General features: G+C 35.9%; 1 protein-coding gene across 4 annotated transcripts in view; it reads left to right on the top strand.

Annotated features, from left to right (window-relative positions):
* Xiap (X-linked inhibitor of apoptosis) overlaps positions 1 to 12,563 on the top strand; it is a 38,701-nt gene extending 26,138 nt beyond the window's left edge. For 3 of the 4 annotated variants that reach the window (XM_046468744.2, XM_046468729.1, XM_046468753.2), the window contains exon 7: positions 8,032 to 12,563. In XM_046468744.2, the coding sequence (XP_046324700.1) occupies positions 8,032 to 8,225 (194 nt within the window). In that variant the 3' untranslated portion in view covers positions 8,226 to 12,563. Of the gene's footprint in view, positions 1 to 1,335; positions 1,429 to 8,031 lie in introns of all 4 variants that reach the window. The other variant, XR_009224573.1, reaches the window with a different exon arrangement.
* The last annotated feature ends 6,884 nt before the right edge of the window (positions 12,564 to 19,447 follow it).

The following is a 19,447-nucleotide window of genomic DNA, read 5'->3' as shown; positions in this document are numbered from 1 at the left end:
TGTTGCATATTTTCCACAACTTTTTTTTTTGCTACAGTACTTCAAAGTAAATGCCAGACAGCCTATATATCATGATCTATAAATACTTCAATATATATCCAACAGATAAGGATGGTTTTTAAATGTAACTTTTACTGTGTCTATTACTTGGCTTAGTCTTCTGTAACAAAATATCACAGAGTGACTTAAACAACAGGTATTTGTTTCACACATTTCTGGAAGCTAGGAAGTCGAAAATCAAGGAGACCAGTTCCCCATGAGGGCCCTGAAGATGGCTGTCTTCCCTCTGTGTCCTCACATGGCAGTTAGGGGTTCGGAGTGGTGCATAAATGCTCTAGTCTTTCTTCCTCTACTTAAAAGGACACTAATCCCATCAGGAGGCTCTTACCTTCGTGACCTCATCTAAACTTAATTATAGTAATGCATTGCTTAACAGTGAGAATATAGTCTGAGAAATATATTTTTAGGCAGTCTCATTTTGCAAACATGAAGGCATATACTTATATAAACCTACATGGTATAGGTCAGTCACTCAACATGGCTGACTAATGCAATCAAGAGATTTGGTAAATATGAAATATTTGATATGAGGTTGCTTTGGGTTTGACATGCCAAACTGTTTTATGAAACATTTTTTAAAAATATTTTTTAGGGGGCTGGGGATGTGGCTCAAGCAGTAACGCGCTCACCTGGCATCCGTGGGGTGCTGGGTTCGATCCTCAGCACCACATAAAAATAAAGATGTTGTGTCCACCGAAAACTGAAAAATAAATATTAAAAAATTCTCTCTCTCTCTCTCTCTCTCTCTCTCTCTCTCTGTGCTCTCTCTCTTTTTAAAAATAGTATTTTTTAGTTGTAGTTGGACACAATACTTTTATTTTATGTATTTATTTTTATGTGGTGCTGAGGACCGAACCCAGGGCCTCACCCATGCTAGGCGAGCACTCTATTGCTGAGCCACAACCCCAGCCCCTTATGAAACATTTTTATAAGTAAAAGGAATACATCCTAAAATAATGAAAAAAGTTATCAAGTATTATGTACTGTGACTAATTGTGTATGCTATACTTTCATATGAATAGCAACTAAGCAGGTTGGTTTATATTACATCACCACAAACACATGAGTGTAATATATTGTGCTTGCACGTTAGGATGGCTGAGATGTCTCTAGAAAATAGGAATTTTTCAACTCCGTTACAACCACTACTAGATATGTGGTCCCTTGTCTGAAATGTATTTCTGTAGTATATGACTGTACTTTGCAAATACCATTACAATTAAAGATTAGGGCTTTAACAAGTATACCTTTTTTTTTTTTTTTTTTTTGAACCAGGGATTGAACCCAGTGCTTAATTACTGACCAACATCCCAGCCCTTTTTATTTTTTATTTTGAGATGGGGTCTCACAAAGTTGCTTAGGGGCTTGGTAAGTTGCTGAAGCTGCCTTTGAACTTGCAATTCTCCTGCTTCAGCCTCTCAAGCTGCTGGGAATTTAGTTGTGCACCACCATGCCTGGCTGTAACATACTGTTATCACACTTAGATGAAATTAACAGTAATTTCATCACATCATCTGAAACCAGTTGGTTTTATCCCTCCACCACCCCTTTTTTCATGATGCTGGGGATTGAACCCAGGACCTTGGGCACTATAGTAAAGTGCTCTACCAGTGAGCCACACCCCCAACCATTCCCATTTTAAGATATTTTCACAATTGACTTGTTCTAATCAGAATCTCCATAAGATTCATTGATTTATTAATTAAAATGAATTTATATTCTATTCGAGACAAAGAACAACAGAGGCTAACATCATTGTGTGTAGAATCTATAAGTTTTGTAGTTGAAATAGTTTGGTTTTAGATTGTTTTATAACTTTTGTATATGAAAATATGAAGGGGTCATTTTATTAAATAAACTTTGAATAAATGGCACTCTAATACTATAAATCATATATAGGAAGTGTAGTAAATAATGTAGAATAAATGCATTTAACCTACTTTTTAAGAAAAGGATAAAAAATATTAGTTTTCATTTAAGGTAATGGAAACTATAGTACTTGCCAGCAACAGTGAAGATTAAAGAAAAGGTTTCAAACTGAATGGACTTTTAGGTACTTTATCTATAATCATGTTTATGAAGCTCTTGACCATCTTCCTCCAAAAGATTAAAATTCTTTTAGTTGTAATAAACCTAAAAATTGACTTTGACACGTTAAAGACTTTTTGATCTTTGTTATTTTGAATGCTCTTGAAACATTATTCAGATAACTACATGAGTCATGAAACAGTATGAACATTTATCATATAACTACATGAGTTCATGAAACAGTATGAACATTTATCATATAACTACATGAGTCATGAAACAGTATGAACATTTATCATATATATACATATATATTTTATGTATATATATGTATATATTTTTGGAGGGGGTTATTGTGGATTGAACCACCAGGGGTACTTTACCACTGAGCTACATCCCTAGTCCCTTAGGTTGCTGAGGCTCTTGCTAAATTGCTACGGCTGGCCTTGAATTTGCAAGTGTGTACCACCACAGTGGACTAACTGACATAGTTTTAAATATCATTAATGGCCAGTTGGGCACACTAAACCCAGGCATTTAGAAGGCTGAGGCAGGAGGATAGCAAGATCAAGGCTTTATCTCAAAATAAAATTTGAAGAAAAAAAAAGGCTACTGATAAAGCTCAGTGGTAAAAGTACCCCTAGGTTCAGTTCCTAGCACTGCAAATACTGCTACTAATGATGATGATGTAAATAAAATTATATCAGTTGATATAAAAGATTTAACAGAAATCCCACTACTTTTTCCTTGAAGATGCATTTATTTAAACTTATACAAGCTTCATTTATTCCAGTGATAGTAAAATAAACTATTTACTTGGTCATCTTTTTACCGTAATAGAACTACAAATGATTGTCATCTCCCCCTACATTTTAAAACTATTTTTAGTTGTAGATGGACACAATATCTTCATTTTTATTTATTTTTATATGGTGTTGAGGATCCAACCCAGTGCCTCATACATGTGAGGCAACTGCTCTATCACTGAGCCACAACCCCAGCACCTCCCTACGTCTTAAATACAACTCAAGCTTAAGTAAGTATAAGTCTTTATACTTACCTCTGTTGCAGACAATGTCTGCAACAGAAGTATTTAGTGGGTTGCAATTGGAAGAGAAGGGTCAGAATGAATTGGGGAGTATATTTTCTCTGTCCAGCAGGAGTCAGTGGGGTTCTTATTATCATTAAGACTACAAACTAGGATGGTGTGGGAAGGAAGGCTTAAGCAAATGACAGCTCTGGGGGGCAGGCAGGGTTGGAATTCCTGGGTCCATTTCTCCTTAGTCCACTAAATTGAGAGGCAGATAATTATTTTATTTTTTTAAAAAGAGGTGGGTCTAATTGAAGTCAAGCAGGCAAGTTATTATAAAAAGTGTATACTATCTCTTACTGAAACATCCTAGATTCAGTGCTAGCTTTTCCCACAATGATTGTGTGGCAGAGAATACCCCACTAAACTATCATGTAAAAATAGTACCAAGTCAGTGCCTTTTTTTAAAAAATCATGCCAGGTGTGGTGGCACAAGTGTGTAATCCCAGCAACTTGTAAGGCTGAGGCAGGAGGATCACAAGTTTGAGGCCCCCCAGCCTCAGGAACTCAGTGAGAGCCTGTCTCAAAATAAATTTTAAAAAAAATTTAAAAGGGCTGGGGATGTGACTCAATGGTAAAGAGCTTCTGAGTTCAATCCCCAGCACCAAAAATAGATAAATAAATAAATTGCACAGTGTGAGATAAAGCACTTAACTTAGTACGCTAACCCACTTGTTTTAATCCTTATCTACATAAGTATTACTATACATAATATCAGAGTCAAGTCGTATTCATTTCTTACCTATCTTTCCACATGGATCTGCTCTAATAGTAAAATGAATAACATTAATATATTTTAGAAGAGGTATAAAATAAGGTAGTAAACATATTAGCAAATAACATCAAAAGTTGTCTAGATATTGACTTTATTGCTCTTGTACCCAGAACCTCCTGATCTAGAAAAGGGCTATTTAATGCCAGTCTGGAAAACTTAGACCCTGTCTCAAAATAAAAAGGGCTGGGGATGTAGTTCAGTGGTAGAATACCCCTGGGTTCAAACCCCATTACAAAAAAAAAAAAAAAAAAAAAGTCACATTTTTCATTACTTAAGTGAGAAACTTGAAGTGCCAGATGAGCTGTTGCTGAAGATGACACAGATAGTTGGGAGTAGAATGCAGATTGGTCTGATGTTTTTGAGAGTTGTCTTGTTTTGTTACTTAATTGTGACAAGTTATACATAAAATTTACCATCATAGATCTATGAATATAATACAGTATAGAGCACTTGCATAGCATTCACAATCCTGAATTCCACTGCAACTTTGCCAAAAAATTGTCATCTGTTTTTTATTTGTAAATGATTTTTAAATTTTTTAAATGTATTTATTTTTATTTTTTTATTTGTAAAATTACCATCTTAACCATTTTAAATGTATAGTTCAGTAGTGTTAAGTGCATTCACATTGTGCAGCCAATCTCCAGAAACTTTTTTTAAAAAAATATTTTTAGCAGTAGATGGACACAGTACCTTTATTTATTTTTATGTGGTGCTGAGGATCAAACCCAGTGGCTCATATGTACAAGGCAAGCACTCCACCACTGAGGTACAACTTCAGCCCCAGAAACTTTTCTTTTTGGCTTTGTGCTGGGGATTGAATACAGGGCTTCCACATGCCAGTACTCCTGAACTGTGTCATCCATTATGCCCAAAAGGTTGCTTTTTAAAAAATATTTATTTTTTAGTTGTAGTTGTCAATACTTTTATTTTATTTATTTTTATGTGGTGCTGAGGATTAAACCCAGGGCCTCACATGTGCTAGGTGAGCGCTTTACCACTGAGCCACAACCCTAGCCCCCCAAAAGGTTGCTTTAAAAAGAAGGATATTAAGCCAGGTATGGTGGCACATGCCTATCATCCCAGTGACTTTGGAGGCTGAAGGAGGAGGATCACAACTTCAAGGCCAGCCTTAGTACTTTAGCAAAGCCCTAAAATAACCTAGCAATAAAAATTGAAAAGGTTAACATTAAACAAAGACGAGTGGGGGGAGAGAAAGGGAGAGAGAAGGGAAAGCATATGGAAATGGTAGGAGACCCTCAATATTACACAAAATTACCTATAAGAGGTTGTGAGGGGAAAAGGGGGGGAAACAAGGGAGAGAATTGAACAACAGCAGATGAGGTAGAGAGGGAAGATGGGAAGCTAGGGGAGGGGGGATAGTAGGGGATAGGAAAGGTAGCAGAACACAACAGTCACTAATATGCCATTATGTAAAAATGTGAGTGTGTAACCGATGTGATTCTGCAATTTGTATTTGGGGTAAAAATGGGAGTTCATAACCCAATTGAGTCAAATGTATGAAAGATGATATATCACGAGCTTTGTAATGTTTTGAACAACCAATAAAAAAAAAGAAATAAATAAATTAATTTTAAAAAAATGAAAAGGGCTGGGTATGTTGCTGAGTGGTAAAGCAACCCTAGGTTCAATCCCCAGTACTCCCCACTAAAAAAAAAAAAAAAAAAAAAAAAGGATATTAAATCCTTTCCTCTACCCTCTAGTCAGAGAAATCTCTCTGAAGCACAAATGTGATCCTATCTTTCTCCAGTTTAAAACCCTTCACCAGTTCCCAGCGCCCTCAGGATCAAGTTCAAATTCCTTTACATGGATTGCCAAAGCTTTCATGATCAAGCTATTTCTAACCTTCTGTAGCCTCATCTGATGCTATTTTCTCCTCTGGTTCCTTGCTCATGCTTTACCTGTGAGCGTATAGGCCATGTTCTGTTCTGCCCTTGAGCTTGCTTCTGCCATTTCTCTTGCCCAGAACACCATTCTCCCACTGCCCCTGGCCTCCAAGATCTTCTCTTGCTAATCCTTTAGGACCTAGATTAAGTATAATTTCCTCCAGGAGGCTTTCCTTTATGCGTGCATGCATACACACACATGCGCACACACCCTTCCTGTGCTCTTCATAACACATTGTAATTACCTTTGTTATCATGGCAAATTGTAATTTCCTGTTTACTTGTGTTCCTGACTGATCTATTAACTTTTGGGGATCTGAAATCTGTATATTTGTTAATTGTATCTCTAGTGCCTAGAAGCTAATTAAGTGTTCAGTAAGTATTTGTTGAATAAAATTTAACTAATATGTTTTCAAACATGTTTTCAGAAGTGTTCCACAGGATGTTAGAAGGGATGTCATGAAAAAGAAGCTCCCTTAAATAAGGAATTGTGTTGTATATTTCCAAGATGGGTCATATACTATTCTGTACTATACGGCACTTGATGACAGTGGTTCTCAAATGCTGTTTTGCCTAACCTCAAGAATTGTAGACCCAGTGATTGGAGCCCAGGAATCTGTTATTTAAAAATGTCCCAGGGGCTGGGCACAATGGCACACACCTGTAATCCCTGCAGCTCAGGAGGTTGAGGCAAGAGGATTGTGGGTTCAAAGTCAGCCTCAGCAATTTAGTGAGGCCCTAAGCAACTTAGTAAGACCCTGTCATAATAAAAAAGAAAATGGATTAGGGGTGTGGCTCAGTGGTTAGGTGCCCCTGAGTTCAATCCTCAGTACAATCAATCAATCAATCAATCCATCAATCAATAAATAAATTTTAAAAATGCCTCAGGGACTGGGTATGTGGCTCAATGGTAGGACACTTGTCTAGCAAGCACAAGGCCCTGGGTTGATTTCCAGCACCACAAAAAAGAAAAAAGCCCCAAGTAATTCTCATTTGAGGTCAGATTTGGAAACCATTTGTATACAGTGATTAAAAGATAGTTAAAATATGTAATGCATTTGGAATAGTACCTAGCGCATAGTATCTATTACTGTTGACTGCTGCTGCTGCTGTTGTTATAATTATATATGACCACAAAATGCATTTTTGTGGCATATTTGTTAGCATTTCACAAAACCTATTTTGAGAAAAGCTAAATTAAGCAAGTACTTCACTTATGCTGATGACACCCAGATCTCAGTGTGGCCCTGATTTCAAGATTTGACTCTCTGCTGAGCATGGTGGTGCATGCCCATAATTCCAGCATCTCTGGAGGCTGAGGCAGAAAGACTGCAAGTTTAATGCTAGCCTCAGCAAATTAGCAAGGCCCAAAGAAACTTAGCGAAACCCTGTCTCAAAAGAAAAACCTAAGTGCTAGGGAATATGGCCCAGTGGTTTAGTACCTCTGGGTTCAATCCCCAGTACCACACACACACAAAGTTTTTGACTCTTTATTTGTACTATAAACACCTCAAAAATATCAGAAAATCCCAAACTCATGCCTCTTTTGTTGTGTGTTTTTCTCATACTGGAGGTCGAACCCAGGGATACTCTATGACTGATTTCCGTGCCTCACCCTTTTTTATTTTATTTTGAGACAGGATCTCAGTAAACTGCCAAGGCTGGCTTCGGCTAGCTTCAAACTTGAGGTCCTCCTGCCTCAACCTCTGGAGTAGCTGGAATTCCCACTGCAGAAGTGTCCCTCAAATCCATTCCTTTCTGGGATGCTATGGCCTTTTCATATGCTGCTACTTTTACCTAACTCTTTCTTTTCTGCATGGCAAATTGCTGCCCATGCATAAATGGCATTCCTCTGCTCTCCTCCCCCCACCCTCCCATGAATCCTTTGCCAACTAGCCTGAATAGAACTTGTTCATCTTGTCCCAGAGCACTTTGTACGTAACTTTATTATAGCACTTATCACTTTGTACTTTGTGCTTACCTCTATAGCCTCATCTCACATCCTCTCCCACTAGCATGCAAGCTATTTAAGAACACATGCCGTGTGTGAGTCATCCTGATATCTCTCAGCACTTGCGTGTCTAGAACACAGTAGGGGTTCAATAAATGTTCACTGAATTTAAACAACTAAGAAAGTCTAAAATTTGTATATTTATTTTCTCTTTGTGCAGAGATTAGTACTGAAGAGCAGCTAAGGCGCCTGCAAGAGGAGAAGCTTTGCAAAATCTGTATGGATAGAAATATTGCTGTAGTTTTTATTCCTTGCGGACATCTGGTCACTTGTAAACAATGTGCTGAAGCTGTTGACAAATGTCCCATGTGCTACACAGTCATTACTTTCAAGCAAAAGATTTTTATGTCTTAATCTAACTCCGAAGTGGGCATGTTATGTTCTTCTTATTACCCTGATTGAATATGTGATGTGAAGGAACTTTAAGTAATCAGCATTGAATTCCATTAGCATTTGCTTACCAAGTAAGAAAAAATGTTAACAGCAGTGTTTTAGTTGGCAACCTAAACTTTGAATATCTGGATCTTTCAGGTTATTAGCTGTATGATTTGTCCAGTTTTTTTAAATTGTTATTCAATTGAAACCCTAGACTAAGGAGCATTATATTAAAACTTATCACAGTGTATATTTGTAGTACACTGACTTAGTTTCTAAGTGTAAGTGAATTAATCATCCAAATTTTTCATTCTTTTCAGATAGGCTTAACAAATGGAGCATTCTGTATAAATGTGGAGATTAGAGTTAATCTCCCCAATCACATAATTTGTTTTGTGTGAAAAAGGAATGAGCTGTTCCACACTGGTGGAAAGATAGAGATTATATTTAGATGTTTGTCTTTGGTGTTTTAGGATTCTGTCCACTTTCTTTTAAAATTATAACATTTGTGGGAATTATTTTTTAAAGTGGTTTTGCCATTTCTAAAAGGTTATTTAATAACAAAACACCATCTAACCAACATGTACTGACACGGAAAGATGTCAAAGATATATTAAGTATAAAATGCACATGGCAAAACACTATGTATAGTCTGAGCCAAATCAAGGTGTGCATATTTTGTATCTGTACAGAACAAAAGATTTGGAAAGATGTACCAAACTGTTAAATGTGTTTTTTTCTTGAGGGGTGGGGGGTTGGGTCCCAAAGGGGTTTTTAGGGGCCCTTCACTTTCTATTTTTTTTTCATTTTGTTCTGTTTTGAATTTTTATAAGTATGTATTACTTTTGTAATCAGAATTTTTAGAAAGTATTTTACTGATTTAAAGGCTTAGGCATGTTCAAACGCCTGCAAAACTACTTATCACTCAGCTTTAGTTTTTCTAATCCAAGAAGGCGGAGCAGTTAACCATTTTGGTGCCAATGTAAAATTTAAATGTTTTTATGTTTTACCTGCCTTGTGGATGAAAAATATTTCTGAGTGGTAGTTTTCTGACAGGCAGACCATGTCTTCTTATCTTGTTTCAAAATAAATATTTCTGATTTTGTAAAATGAAATATAAAATATGTCTCAGATCTTCCAATTAATTAGTAAGGATTCATCCTTAATCCTTGCTAGTTTAAGCCTGCCTAAGTCACTTTACTAAAAGATTCTTTGTTAACCCAGTATTTTAAACATCTGTCAGCTTTTGTAGGTAAAAGTAGAAGCATGTTTGTACACTGCTTGTAGTTATAGTGACAGCTTTCCATGTTGAGGTTTCCATATCATCTTGTATCTTAAAGTTTCATGTGAGTTTTTACTGTTAGAATGATTAAGATGTATATAGGACAAAATGTTAGTCTTTACCTAATTTTTTTTTTGTTTTCTTGACTAGTAATAGTAGTAGATGTTTCATCTTAAAAAATGTTCTCTTGAAATTCTAACTCTTGGAAATTATAAAATACTGACGAGAAGAATAGTTGTTTAAAAATATTTTTAAGAACTTGAATAAGAGTCAGTATAGGTAAAAAATGAAAGTTTTAAAATTCTTCATAGAACACCCAGGATTTACATTATAAGATGATCATGACAGACCTATTATAGAGGGAAGTGAGGCATTTTAATGCAGAGATTAGTTTGAGAGAGAAACTATTAAAGATATATATTTTCATTGTATTTTCTAAGAGAAAGTATTGTTATAGTCTCCAAACCTCTGTTCACTACTATGTTAAGTGATATTCATTTAAAGCATTGAAAATTAAAATAAGAACTTTAAGAATTAAGTAATGACTGCCCTATTTCTGTTTTATTATATAAATTCTCAGTTATTCTTCTTTGTACTATCTTCTACTTAGGTTTGATGATATAGTCATTAAGTTAAATTAGATCTGTATAGTCTAAGCTTTGAATTTAAATGTACGTTTAAAGCATTCAACAGGGGAGAAAAGTGTTAAAGTTTTTGAAACATGTTTTCCAGGACACTTAAGCTCCAAGTCATGTAGGTAGCTCAATCTAGATGTTAGTCAAGGACTAAATTGTTTTAACATAAGGCTTTTCCTGTTCTAGGAGCCTCAGTTCATTATAACTCTGCTTTTAAAATTTGTGTTTAGAGTTAAGCAAGACCTCTTTTTTTTTCCTTTCTCTCCATGAGTTGTGAAATTTAATGCATGAAGCTGAGGTGGCTAACAAGTTTATTTTAAGAATTGTTTAGAAATGCTATTCCTTCAGGTTCTTAAAATCACTCAGCACTCCAGCTTCTAATCAAATTTTTGGAGACTTACCAGAGTTTGTCTCTATCCGCATCACAAAAAGCACTGGTTCCTTTCCATCTAATTGTACAAAAATTTGTCACTTGCAAGGTCAAAAATACAACCAGATCTAAATATCCCCCCCACATACACACACAGAGTTCTCAGTATCTACATGTAGATGTTTGTTTTCTGTGCAACATTCACTCTGGGATTTTTCAAGTCACCACCTATTTTACTACATTTTAGTCATGTAAAGGTTGAAGTTATTTGTAATAAATAGGCATCTTCATTTGTAATAATTTAGTGTCCTGATCAAAAACTTGGCTTAATTTCTAAGAAATGAGTTTAACATTTGTAAAATAAATTCCAGTTTATTAATTAGTGGCTTTATATTGCCTTTCCTGCTAGATTTGTTTTTTTTTCCCCTCCCTTTGGTTAGGGACTGAGATTGGGTGGGGTGAGTGTAGTGAGTGTGTATAATAATATTTGGCCATGTGTATTTTGATATTTTGTTATTTTTGTTGTTATTTAAATTTTAGTAGTTTTTTTTTTTTCTGTTTCCATTTTAGTGGATAAAATATGTGTTTTGAACCCTCGGAAAGGAAACTATACCACCCCAGCATTAGTTGTATACATTGTTCCCTTTAGATCCAAATTATGGTTTTATTTCTGATTTCTTACATGTCAAATGAGAAGGGGGTGGAATGAGGGTAGAATAAATTGGATAAGTTGTGTCCTTGCCATTAGAATGGGAAGGAATTGTTTGGTAGATATAGCTATTTTTAGTCAAATTGGTCTTTTTTTAAAAAAAAAAAGGTAGCCATTTCTTCATCTATAAAATGAGAATAATACCTGTCTTCTAAGGTCATGAGAGTTCAAGGAGACCATATCTGTAAAAGCATCTGCTACATTAATTCCTGTCCTAACACCCCCCTCTGCAGGTTTGCCCTGAATAAGATATTTGAACTAAAACTTAGAAAAAAATCTTACATGGTAACTCTTTCAGTAACTGTTTCTTGTCCTTTTTTGTTTCTCATAGTGTAGATGTAAACTGAAATAATAGGTCATCAAACCCTTTAAATATCTAAATTATTTTAAAGTATTTTGAAAAAAAATATTAAATTCAGTTGAGCTTTCCTAGTAGAAACAATTGACTTATTCTCACCCTAATAATCCATTTCAATTTGAACCTTATACACTTAACACAATGTAGATTTCTTTCTTGGTATAATAAAGTCATAATGTCAGGGTTCGAAGTGATTTTAGAGAGGTCCCCCTCATTTCGCAGGTGAAGCAACTGAGACTCAGAGGAGAGGTAATTTGTTCAAAGCTACATAGCTAATCAGTGGCAGAGCCCTGACTGGGACATAGTTTGAAGGTGAGAAATTCACCAAAGCTACTTGTCCTGGGATGGGAGGTCTCAAATGTTTATTTTTCAAACTATTCTTTCTGCTATGCCCTAATTTTCACTAAATATTAATTGACACTTTATAACTGATACATAGGACAATCTTAAATATATATGTTTTCAAATTAAACAATACTACATTAATGTTTGGTTGGTAAGATTGTATTTTGAAGCCTGACATTTGCAGATATGCATACAGATTTTTGGCATTTACTACGTTTATTATGTATCATTAATGTAACATTTAAAATTACTATACAAGTATATTTTGCCATTTTGTTTGTACTTAGTAACAAATTTGCATTTTTGATTTGATGTAACAAAGGCTTTGATATAATTTCTGTTAGATTCTGCATTTTTTATTACTGTTATACTTAACCTCAAGAATGACTGATTCATATTGTATTAGTATTGTGAATAATCATGTGAAATGTTTTGAGACAGAGTACTATATTTGTGAATATAATTTTATGGCTTTTTTTTCACTTAGTAGGAACCTTCCCATCAGTATGGAAAACTAAGAAAATTGCTTTTTGCTGTATAATCTGGCATTTGTTGTAGATTAAAGCTTATTTTTCTGTGAATAAAACTTATTCAATAAAGTACTATTCTTTAAAATGATATTACTTTGCATTTGTTTTACTGTCTTAGAAAAAAATAAAATAAGCTGGGCATGGTGGCTCACGCCATGAGGCAGGAGGATCAAGAGTTCAAAGCCAGTCTTAGCAACTTAGCAAGATCCTAAGCAATTTAGCAAGACCCTGTCTCAAAATAAAACATAAAAATGGCTGGGAGTGTGGCTCAGTGGTAAATCACCCCTAGGTTCAATCCCTGGTACTAAAAAAAAAAAAAAGAAAGAAAGAAAGAAAGAAAAATGGCCCTCTCACCTTTACTAAAGTGGGTGCTAGAGTGTAGCTTATTGGTAGAATGTACACCTGGCATGTGTGAGGCACTGGGTTCAATCCCCAGCACCAAAAAAAGATCTTTAAAAATAAGAGCAATATTTAGCACCCCTCTCCATACAAAGATTAGTCTGATTATTGAAAGAGGTAGGATAGTCACTATAACAAAGCTCCAACAAAGTGAATAGCAATGAACCTAAAAAATCATTACTCTTTTGAAGCATTGAGCAAAGAAGGATTTTTTGTGAGTTTGAAGAAGTATATGCCCTGAGAGTTTCAGAAGCTGGGAGCAATTGAATGGGATAAAGAGCAAGGGAATAAAGGATCCTTTGGCAGAGAGAAATTTAGAAGTAGATATTTCAAGTGGCTATTCCTCTACCCCTTCCTGCCCACAATGGAGGTTCCTAAATTAAGAGGTATATTTCAGGCTTCATCTATGTAGGGACTGGTTATCTAATCTTTGACAGTGCTATCACTGTATCTGAGATAAACCAGAACTTTGTTGAGTGCAGTCGACAAAGTTTTTTTCTTACACATCAGCTACATTTCTTTCTCTTTGGGGGAGGAAGGGGGTGCTGGGGGATCGAACCCAGAGTGTTCTACCTCTGAACTACATCCCCAGGCATTTTCATTTTTGAGATAGTTCTCACTAAGTTGCCCAGGCAGATTTCAAACTTGTAATCCTCCCACCTTAGCTTCTAGTCACTGTTACTGGACACATTTTCAGTTAACATTGAAGATACAAATTTTCTTTTTCCTTTTTTTCCCCAGTACTGGAGATTGAACCCAGAGACACTCTACAATGAGCTACATCTCCAGCCTTTTTAATTAATTTATTTATTTCCGAGACAGAGTCTTGCTAAATTGCTGATACTGGCCTCAAATTCGTGATCCTCCTGTCTCAGCTTTCCTAGTTACTGGGATTACAGGCATGAGCCATCATGTCTGGCAGAAGATGTGAATTTTCAAAGCTATGACATATATTTTCAAACTTATACAAAAGTAGAAAGTATAATGAACCTATGGTACTCATCTGTCAACTTCAATAATTATCAACATTTTGTTAGCCTTGTTTCATCTAGGCTTCCCCCAACCCCTGAATATGCTAAAGTATCCATTCATTTCTCATATAATTACCTATTTAACTGTCTCTAACAGAAAAGAAAAAATTTCACGTAAATGTGTCAATTTTAACTCGCTGTGTGTGTGTGTGTTATTGGTGATTGATCCCAGGGATGCTTTTACCGCTGAGCTACATCCCCAGCACTTTTTATTTTTTTTTTAATTTTGAGACAGGGTCTTGATAAATTGCTTAGGACCTTGCTAAGGTGGTGAGGATGGCCTCAAACTTCTGATCCTCCTGCCTCAGCCTCCTGAATCATTGAGATTACAGGCATGCACCACTGACCCTGACTTGACTCACCACTCACCACTATTATTGCTGAATTTTAATGGACATTTAAACCATCAAAATCAACTTTAAGGTGGGCATGGTAGTGCATGCCTATAATTCCAATGACTTGGGAGGCTGAGGGAGTAGGATTCCAGGCCAGCCTCAGCAATTTAGCAAGACCCTTAGCAACCTAGCGAGACACTGTTTAAAAATAAAAAGGGTGGTCTGGGGATATAGATCAGTGATACAGCAGTTGCCTATCATGCGGGAGGCCCAAGGTTTAATCTTCAGTGCCACAAAAATAAATAAAAAGCATCACTGGGTTCAATCTCCAGTATCCCCCAATCAAATTTATTTCCCCTTTCCCCCTTATTTGAAGATTAAGGGAAATGAAACACCCAAACTTAATAGTGCCATAAAAATTGCTTTGCCTGATGGTGTAGCTCAGTGGTAGAGCACTTGCCTGCACTAGGATGTGAAAGTCCCTGGGTTGGATCTCCAGCACTGAAATAACAAGCTTGAAAGCACTAGAATATTATATGGGGTCTGAATCCAGAAAGAACTAAATGGTTGCAGTTTGTAAGTCAAATCAAATTAATTTCATTCTCAGGGAATGAATATATCCTCATCTTTTTTATTTTCCCTATAACTCGTTGTTGAACCAGTACTGTATTTTTCTCATGTTACCAAAACATGGGGTATAAAAATGCAACAACTTGCCTAGCACACACAAGGCCCTAAGCTGGATCCTAGCACCACTAAAAATAAATAAATAAAAATCATATAAGTCCTTTCTGATATTACTTCTTGAAAAAGTTTTGGATACACAGTACATTTTGAACTTTGTAATGAATATTTCTTCAACCCTAGCATTGCTGAGTTCAGAATAGCCTCATCTTGCTCATTGCCATTAAACTATCCTCCAGTCAAGCAGTGAAAGAGTTAAGTATTTGAAGGCTCCCTCTTAAGTGCTAGTACAACAGCAACCAGTTGAGATTGTACAGAGCAGATCTGCACTTCTTGAGAGAGCCAAAGCTTTGGTGAAATGTGAGCCTTTAATTTGGAATGAGACAATTTCAGAATTGGAGTCAGCCTCTCTAATTCATAATAATTAACAGTTCTGTACTTTTGAGTTCTGAAAATTTTAAAGTAATCTATAACACAAAAGGATGAAATATAGTAGGGTGAAGGTCTTGGCCACTAAAGGTCTTTAGAGTTGTATAAATCCACACTTGCAGGTCTATATTGGTCTCTACTGTGACCAAAATAAAAATCTTGAGAGAGGTGAGGCTAGATAACAGTCAGTGTCCTCACTTTTGTCTTCCCCCAAACCACTGATTTATTTATAACAAATAAGTGTGTAACCTAGGCATTTGTATAGATTTGGTCTGCTTCAAATTTAAGTCTTATTCCAGTTAATTTGAGATTTTTTCAAGATTCTATATGTACCATAATTTATGACAATAGCATAAGAACTCTTTTGCATGGGGCTTATACTTGTTGATTTGAAGCTCATGAATAGATATTGGAAGGATACTGGTTAAAAACTAGTAGCAGATTATGTTAAGTGAAGCTAGCCAATCCCTAAAAAACAAATGCCAAATGTCTTCTTTGATATAAGGAGAGTAACTAAGAACAGAGTAGGGACGAAGAGCATGAGAAGAAGATTAACATTAAACTGGGATGAGAGGTGGGAGGGAAAGGGAGAGAGAAGGGAAATTGCATGGAAATGGAAGGAGACCCTCAGGGTTATACAAAATTTCATACAAGAGGAAGTGAGGGGAAAGGGGAAAATAATACAAGGGGGAGAAATGAATGACAGTAGAGGGGGTAGAGAGAGAAGAGGGGAGGGGAGGGGAGGGGGGATAGTAGAGGATAGGAAAGGCAGCAGAATACAACAGACACTAGTATGGCAATATGTAAATCAATGGATGTGTAACTGATGTGATTCTGCAATTTGTATACGGGGTAAAAATGGGAGTTCATAACCCACTTGAATCAAAGTGTGAAATATGATATATCAAGAACTATGTAATGTTTTGAACAACCAACAATAAAAAAATTAAAAAAAAAAACTAGTAAGGAATAGAAACCAGGGCTGGGTTGTAGCTTAGTGGTAGATACTCATGTAGCATACAAGAGGCCTTGGGATTCGATTCGCAGCACTGCCAACAAACAAACAAAAGCCCGGGAGAAATAAAACTTCAATTGTTATTTTTCCCTCTTAATTTCCCAGAAGAATTTAAATTTGCAAAGAAAGACTAGGATATAATTAATCAAGATATTATATATTGAAACTGATCTTTCTTCAAAATCTAAATTATTATTTCGATAGATTCTTTTTGGCAGTGCTGGGGATGGAACCCTCAGACTTACACATTTTAGGCAAGTGCTCAACCACTGAATTGTATCCCCAGCCCCCCAAATATATATTTTACATGCAAAACAACAGATATTCATTTGTTATGTTAACTTTTATTTTGATAGTCATTTTTTCTTTGTGTGTGTGTGTTTATCTTTATTCCGTTACTAGGTACTAGGTACTAGGGATTTCTTTTTAATTCCATTAGCTTATATAAGGGCTTTGCATTTTTTGGCTAAGGCATCAAAAAATGTATTTTCTCATTAAATATTGGAATTTTGTTTGGCAGAGATTAGGCTCTGCTTCTGCCAGATTACTGGCAATTGTATTGAAGGGAAAAAAGGACATATGAGTATGTTCATGAGCACATAACTGATGTTTCAGAGGAATTAGTACTAAAAACAAAAGACTGCAAATACCCCCATAAAATTAATCCAAAGTAGAGAAAAACTTGCTAAAACCATTTTATTTTTCATTAAACAAACGTCATACATGGATTTCTTAGTAGAAATTTAACAAAAGACTGTGTTAATCATTAAGTAAAGAGAGTGACCTAACTCATCTGGAAAAACCTGTTTTTCCTTCAACTAGATTTTTTTGTGTGTTTTTGATTACTAAAATGAATGTACTCTGCTGCCCTTATTCCTTTCTTAGTTTGCTGTTGTAAACTTTTCAAATATGCTATATTTAATTTGATCTATAAGAACTAGGTCAAAAAGGGCTGGGGTTGTAGCTCAGCAGTAGAGCGCTTGCCTATCATGTGTGAGACACTAGGTTTGATTCTCAGCATCATATACAAATAAATAAATTAAAAAGATATTTTGTGGGGCTGGGGATGTGGCTCAAGCGGTAGCGCGCTCGCCTGGCATGCGTGCGGCCTGGGTTCGATCCTCAGCACCACATACAAAGAAAGATGTTGTGTCCGCCAAAAACTAAAATATAAATATTAAAAAATTTCTTTCTCTCTCTCTCTCTCTCTCTCTCTCTCTCTCTTTCAAAAAAAAAAGATATTTTGTCCATCTACAACTAAAATAAAAATTTAAAAAAGAATTAGGTGAAAAGACCTATGCTAAATATGTTATAAATCAATGTTTGCTCAGTTATCTGCAATAAAGCATAACAAAAATATTACTATATGGGGATAATAACTTCTGTTCTACCTACCTTAGAGGATTATTATGGGGATGATATGAGAAAATGTACATGAAAGGATTCAAAATGTATAAACCCTCTATGTAAGCCTAAGGAATCATGCCTCTAATTAGGGTTTATTGGAATAATTACAGGTTAGTTGAACACCAAATAAAACATGTGGACCAGTGTGTAATTAATCTGGGATGTAGGGTGATGAAATTCATTTGTACAGTTTCTTGGCCATTTCCATAACTTTGAAAAATCCTTCACATATATTATCTCTTTGCCTTCCATTCTGCATTGTTGCTCTTTGTCTAAATCAGAAGTATATGGGTAATACCCTGGGGAGAATTGGAGAAATTATTGCTGTGTATAGTGGTGGAAATGGTATTCTTAGACATTACCGTTCAAGTTGCCCTGAAATAGGGGCTGGGTGTGTAGCTCAATGGTAGGGAACTTGCTGGGCATGAGTAAAGCCCTAGGTTCCATTGCCATCACTGCTAAAAAGAGAGAGAGAAAGAGAGAGAGAAACAAGTGACTATCAAATAGATTTACTTGGGCAGTCAAGACAGCTGTTTTTTAACATGTGAAAATAAGAATATATGAACAGGGACTGGGGGCATAGCTCAATGGTAAAGCACTTGTCTAACATATGCAAGGCCCTGGGTTTCATCCCCAGTACTATAAATAAATACACAAACAAATAAATAAATTTTACAAGATGAAAAAGTATATATGAAGCAGAGATCATAATTTGTATTCCCAAAGGATCTCTTGTTACAAGATAGTGTTGCCAACTTAACAACATCTCTGAAACTAGTTTTCAAAGCTCTTTAACTAGTCTATTATTTCATAACATCCCTGTGAACATGGGCAGTTTATTATAATTCTGCGGATAATGAAACAGTCACAGAAAAGTTACATGATTTGCCCAAGGTCATACAGATAAATGCAAGCAAAGCCATGACAAGAACCCTCACAAGTTTGGTTAATCTTGCACTATGCCATTGTGTCTCTCATTCATTATTTTCCTACCATCCTGTAATTTACAGCTGAGGAACCCCAGACATAGAGGTTATCTGACTCACCTAAATCATATGGTGAATCACCAGTCAAGCTATTCTTATAGGCAGTGAAGCTGTTTCTAGCTAATTTTTGGTGTGAGTTAGCTAAATTGGCTGCCTCACTGTCTGACATATATACATCTAAATCCAGGCTCTTTTTTAGATGGTAATATCTGGTTGACTAGATGATAAACCACAAAACCAAATTATAAATGATAAGTAGGTTAATGTGTTTCTTAACCTGTCTAACTAACTAGAATTGCACAAAGTAATTCTCAAAGAAACAAAATTTACAACTACATTTATGATCTAAAGAATTTGGAAATGGGGTCAGGCACGGTGGTACATGCCTATAACTTGGGAGGCTAAGGCAAGAACATTGCCAAGTTTAAGGCCAACCTCAGCAACTTAGGGAGGCCCTGCCTCAAACTTTTAAAAAGGAGGTGGGGAGGATGTAGCTCAGTGTACAGGCATCCCTGGATTCAATTCCTAATACAAAAAAAAATAATTTGGAAATGAGGGCTGGGGTGTAGGTCAGTAATAAAGTACTCATCTAGCATGCTCAAGGCCCTAGATTCCGGCCCCTGCAGGGAAAAAAAAATTGAAAATGGGAACGAACACTTTCCACTACATTGTCAAGGCCAATCTTG

This window comes from Marmota monax, unplaced genomic scaffold (genome assembly GCF_021218885.2).
Source record: "Marmota monax isolate L192 unplaced genomic scaffold, Marmota_monax_Labrador192_F-V1.1 WCK01_AAM20220418_F8-fsc00054, whole genome shotgun sequence".
NCBI lineage: Eukaryota > Metazoa > Chordata > Mammalia > Rodentia > Sciuridae > Marmota > Marmota monax.
The sequence above is the reverse complement of the archived record's forward strand: the minus strand, read 5'-3'. Positions and strand labels throughout refer to the sequence as shown.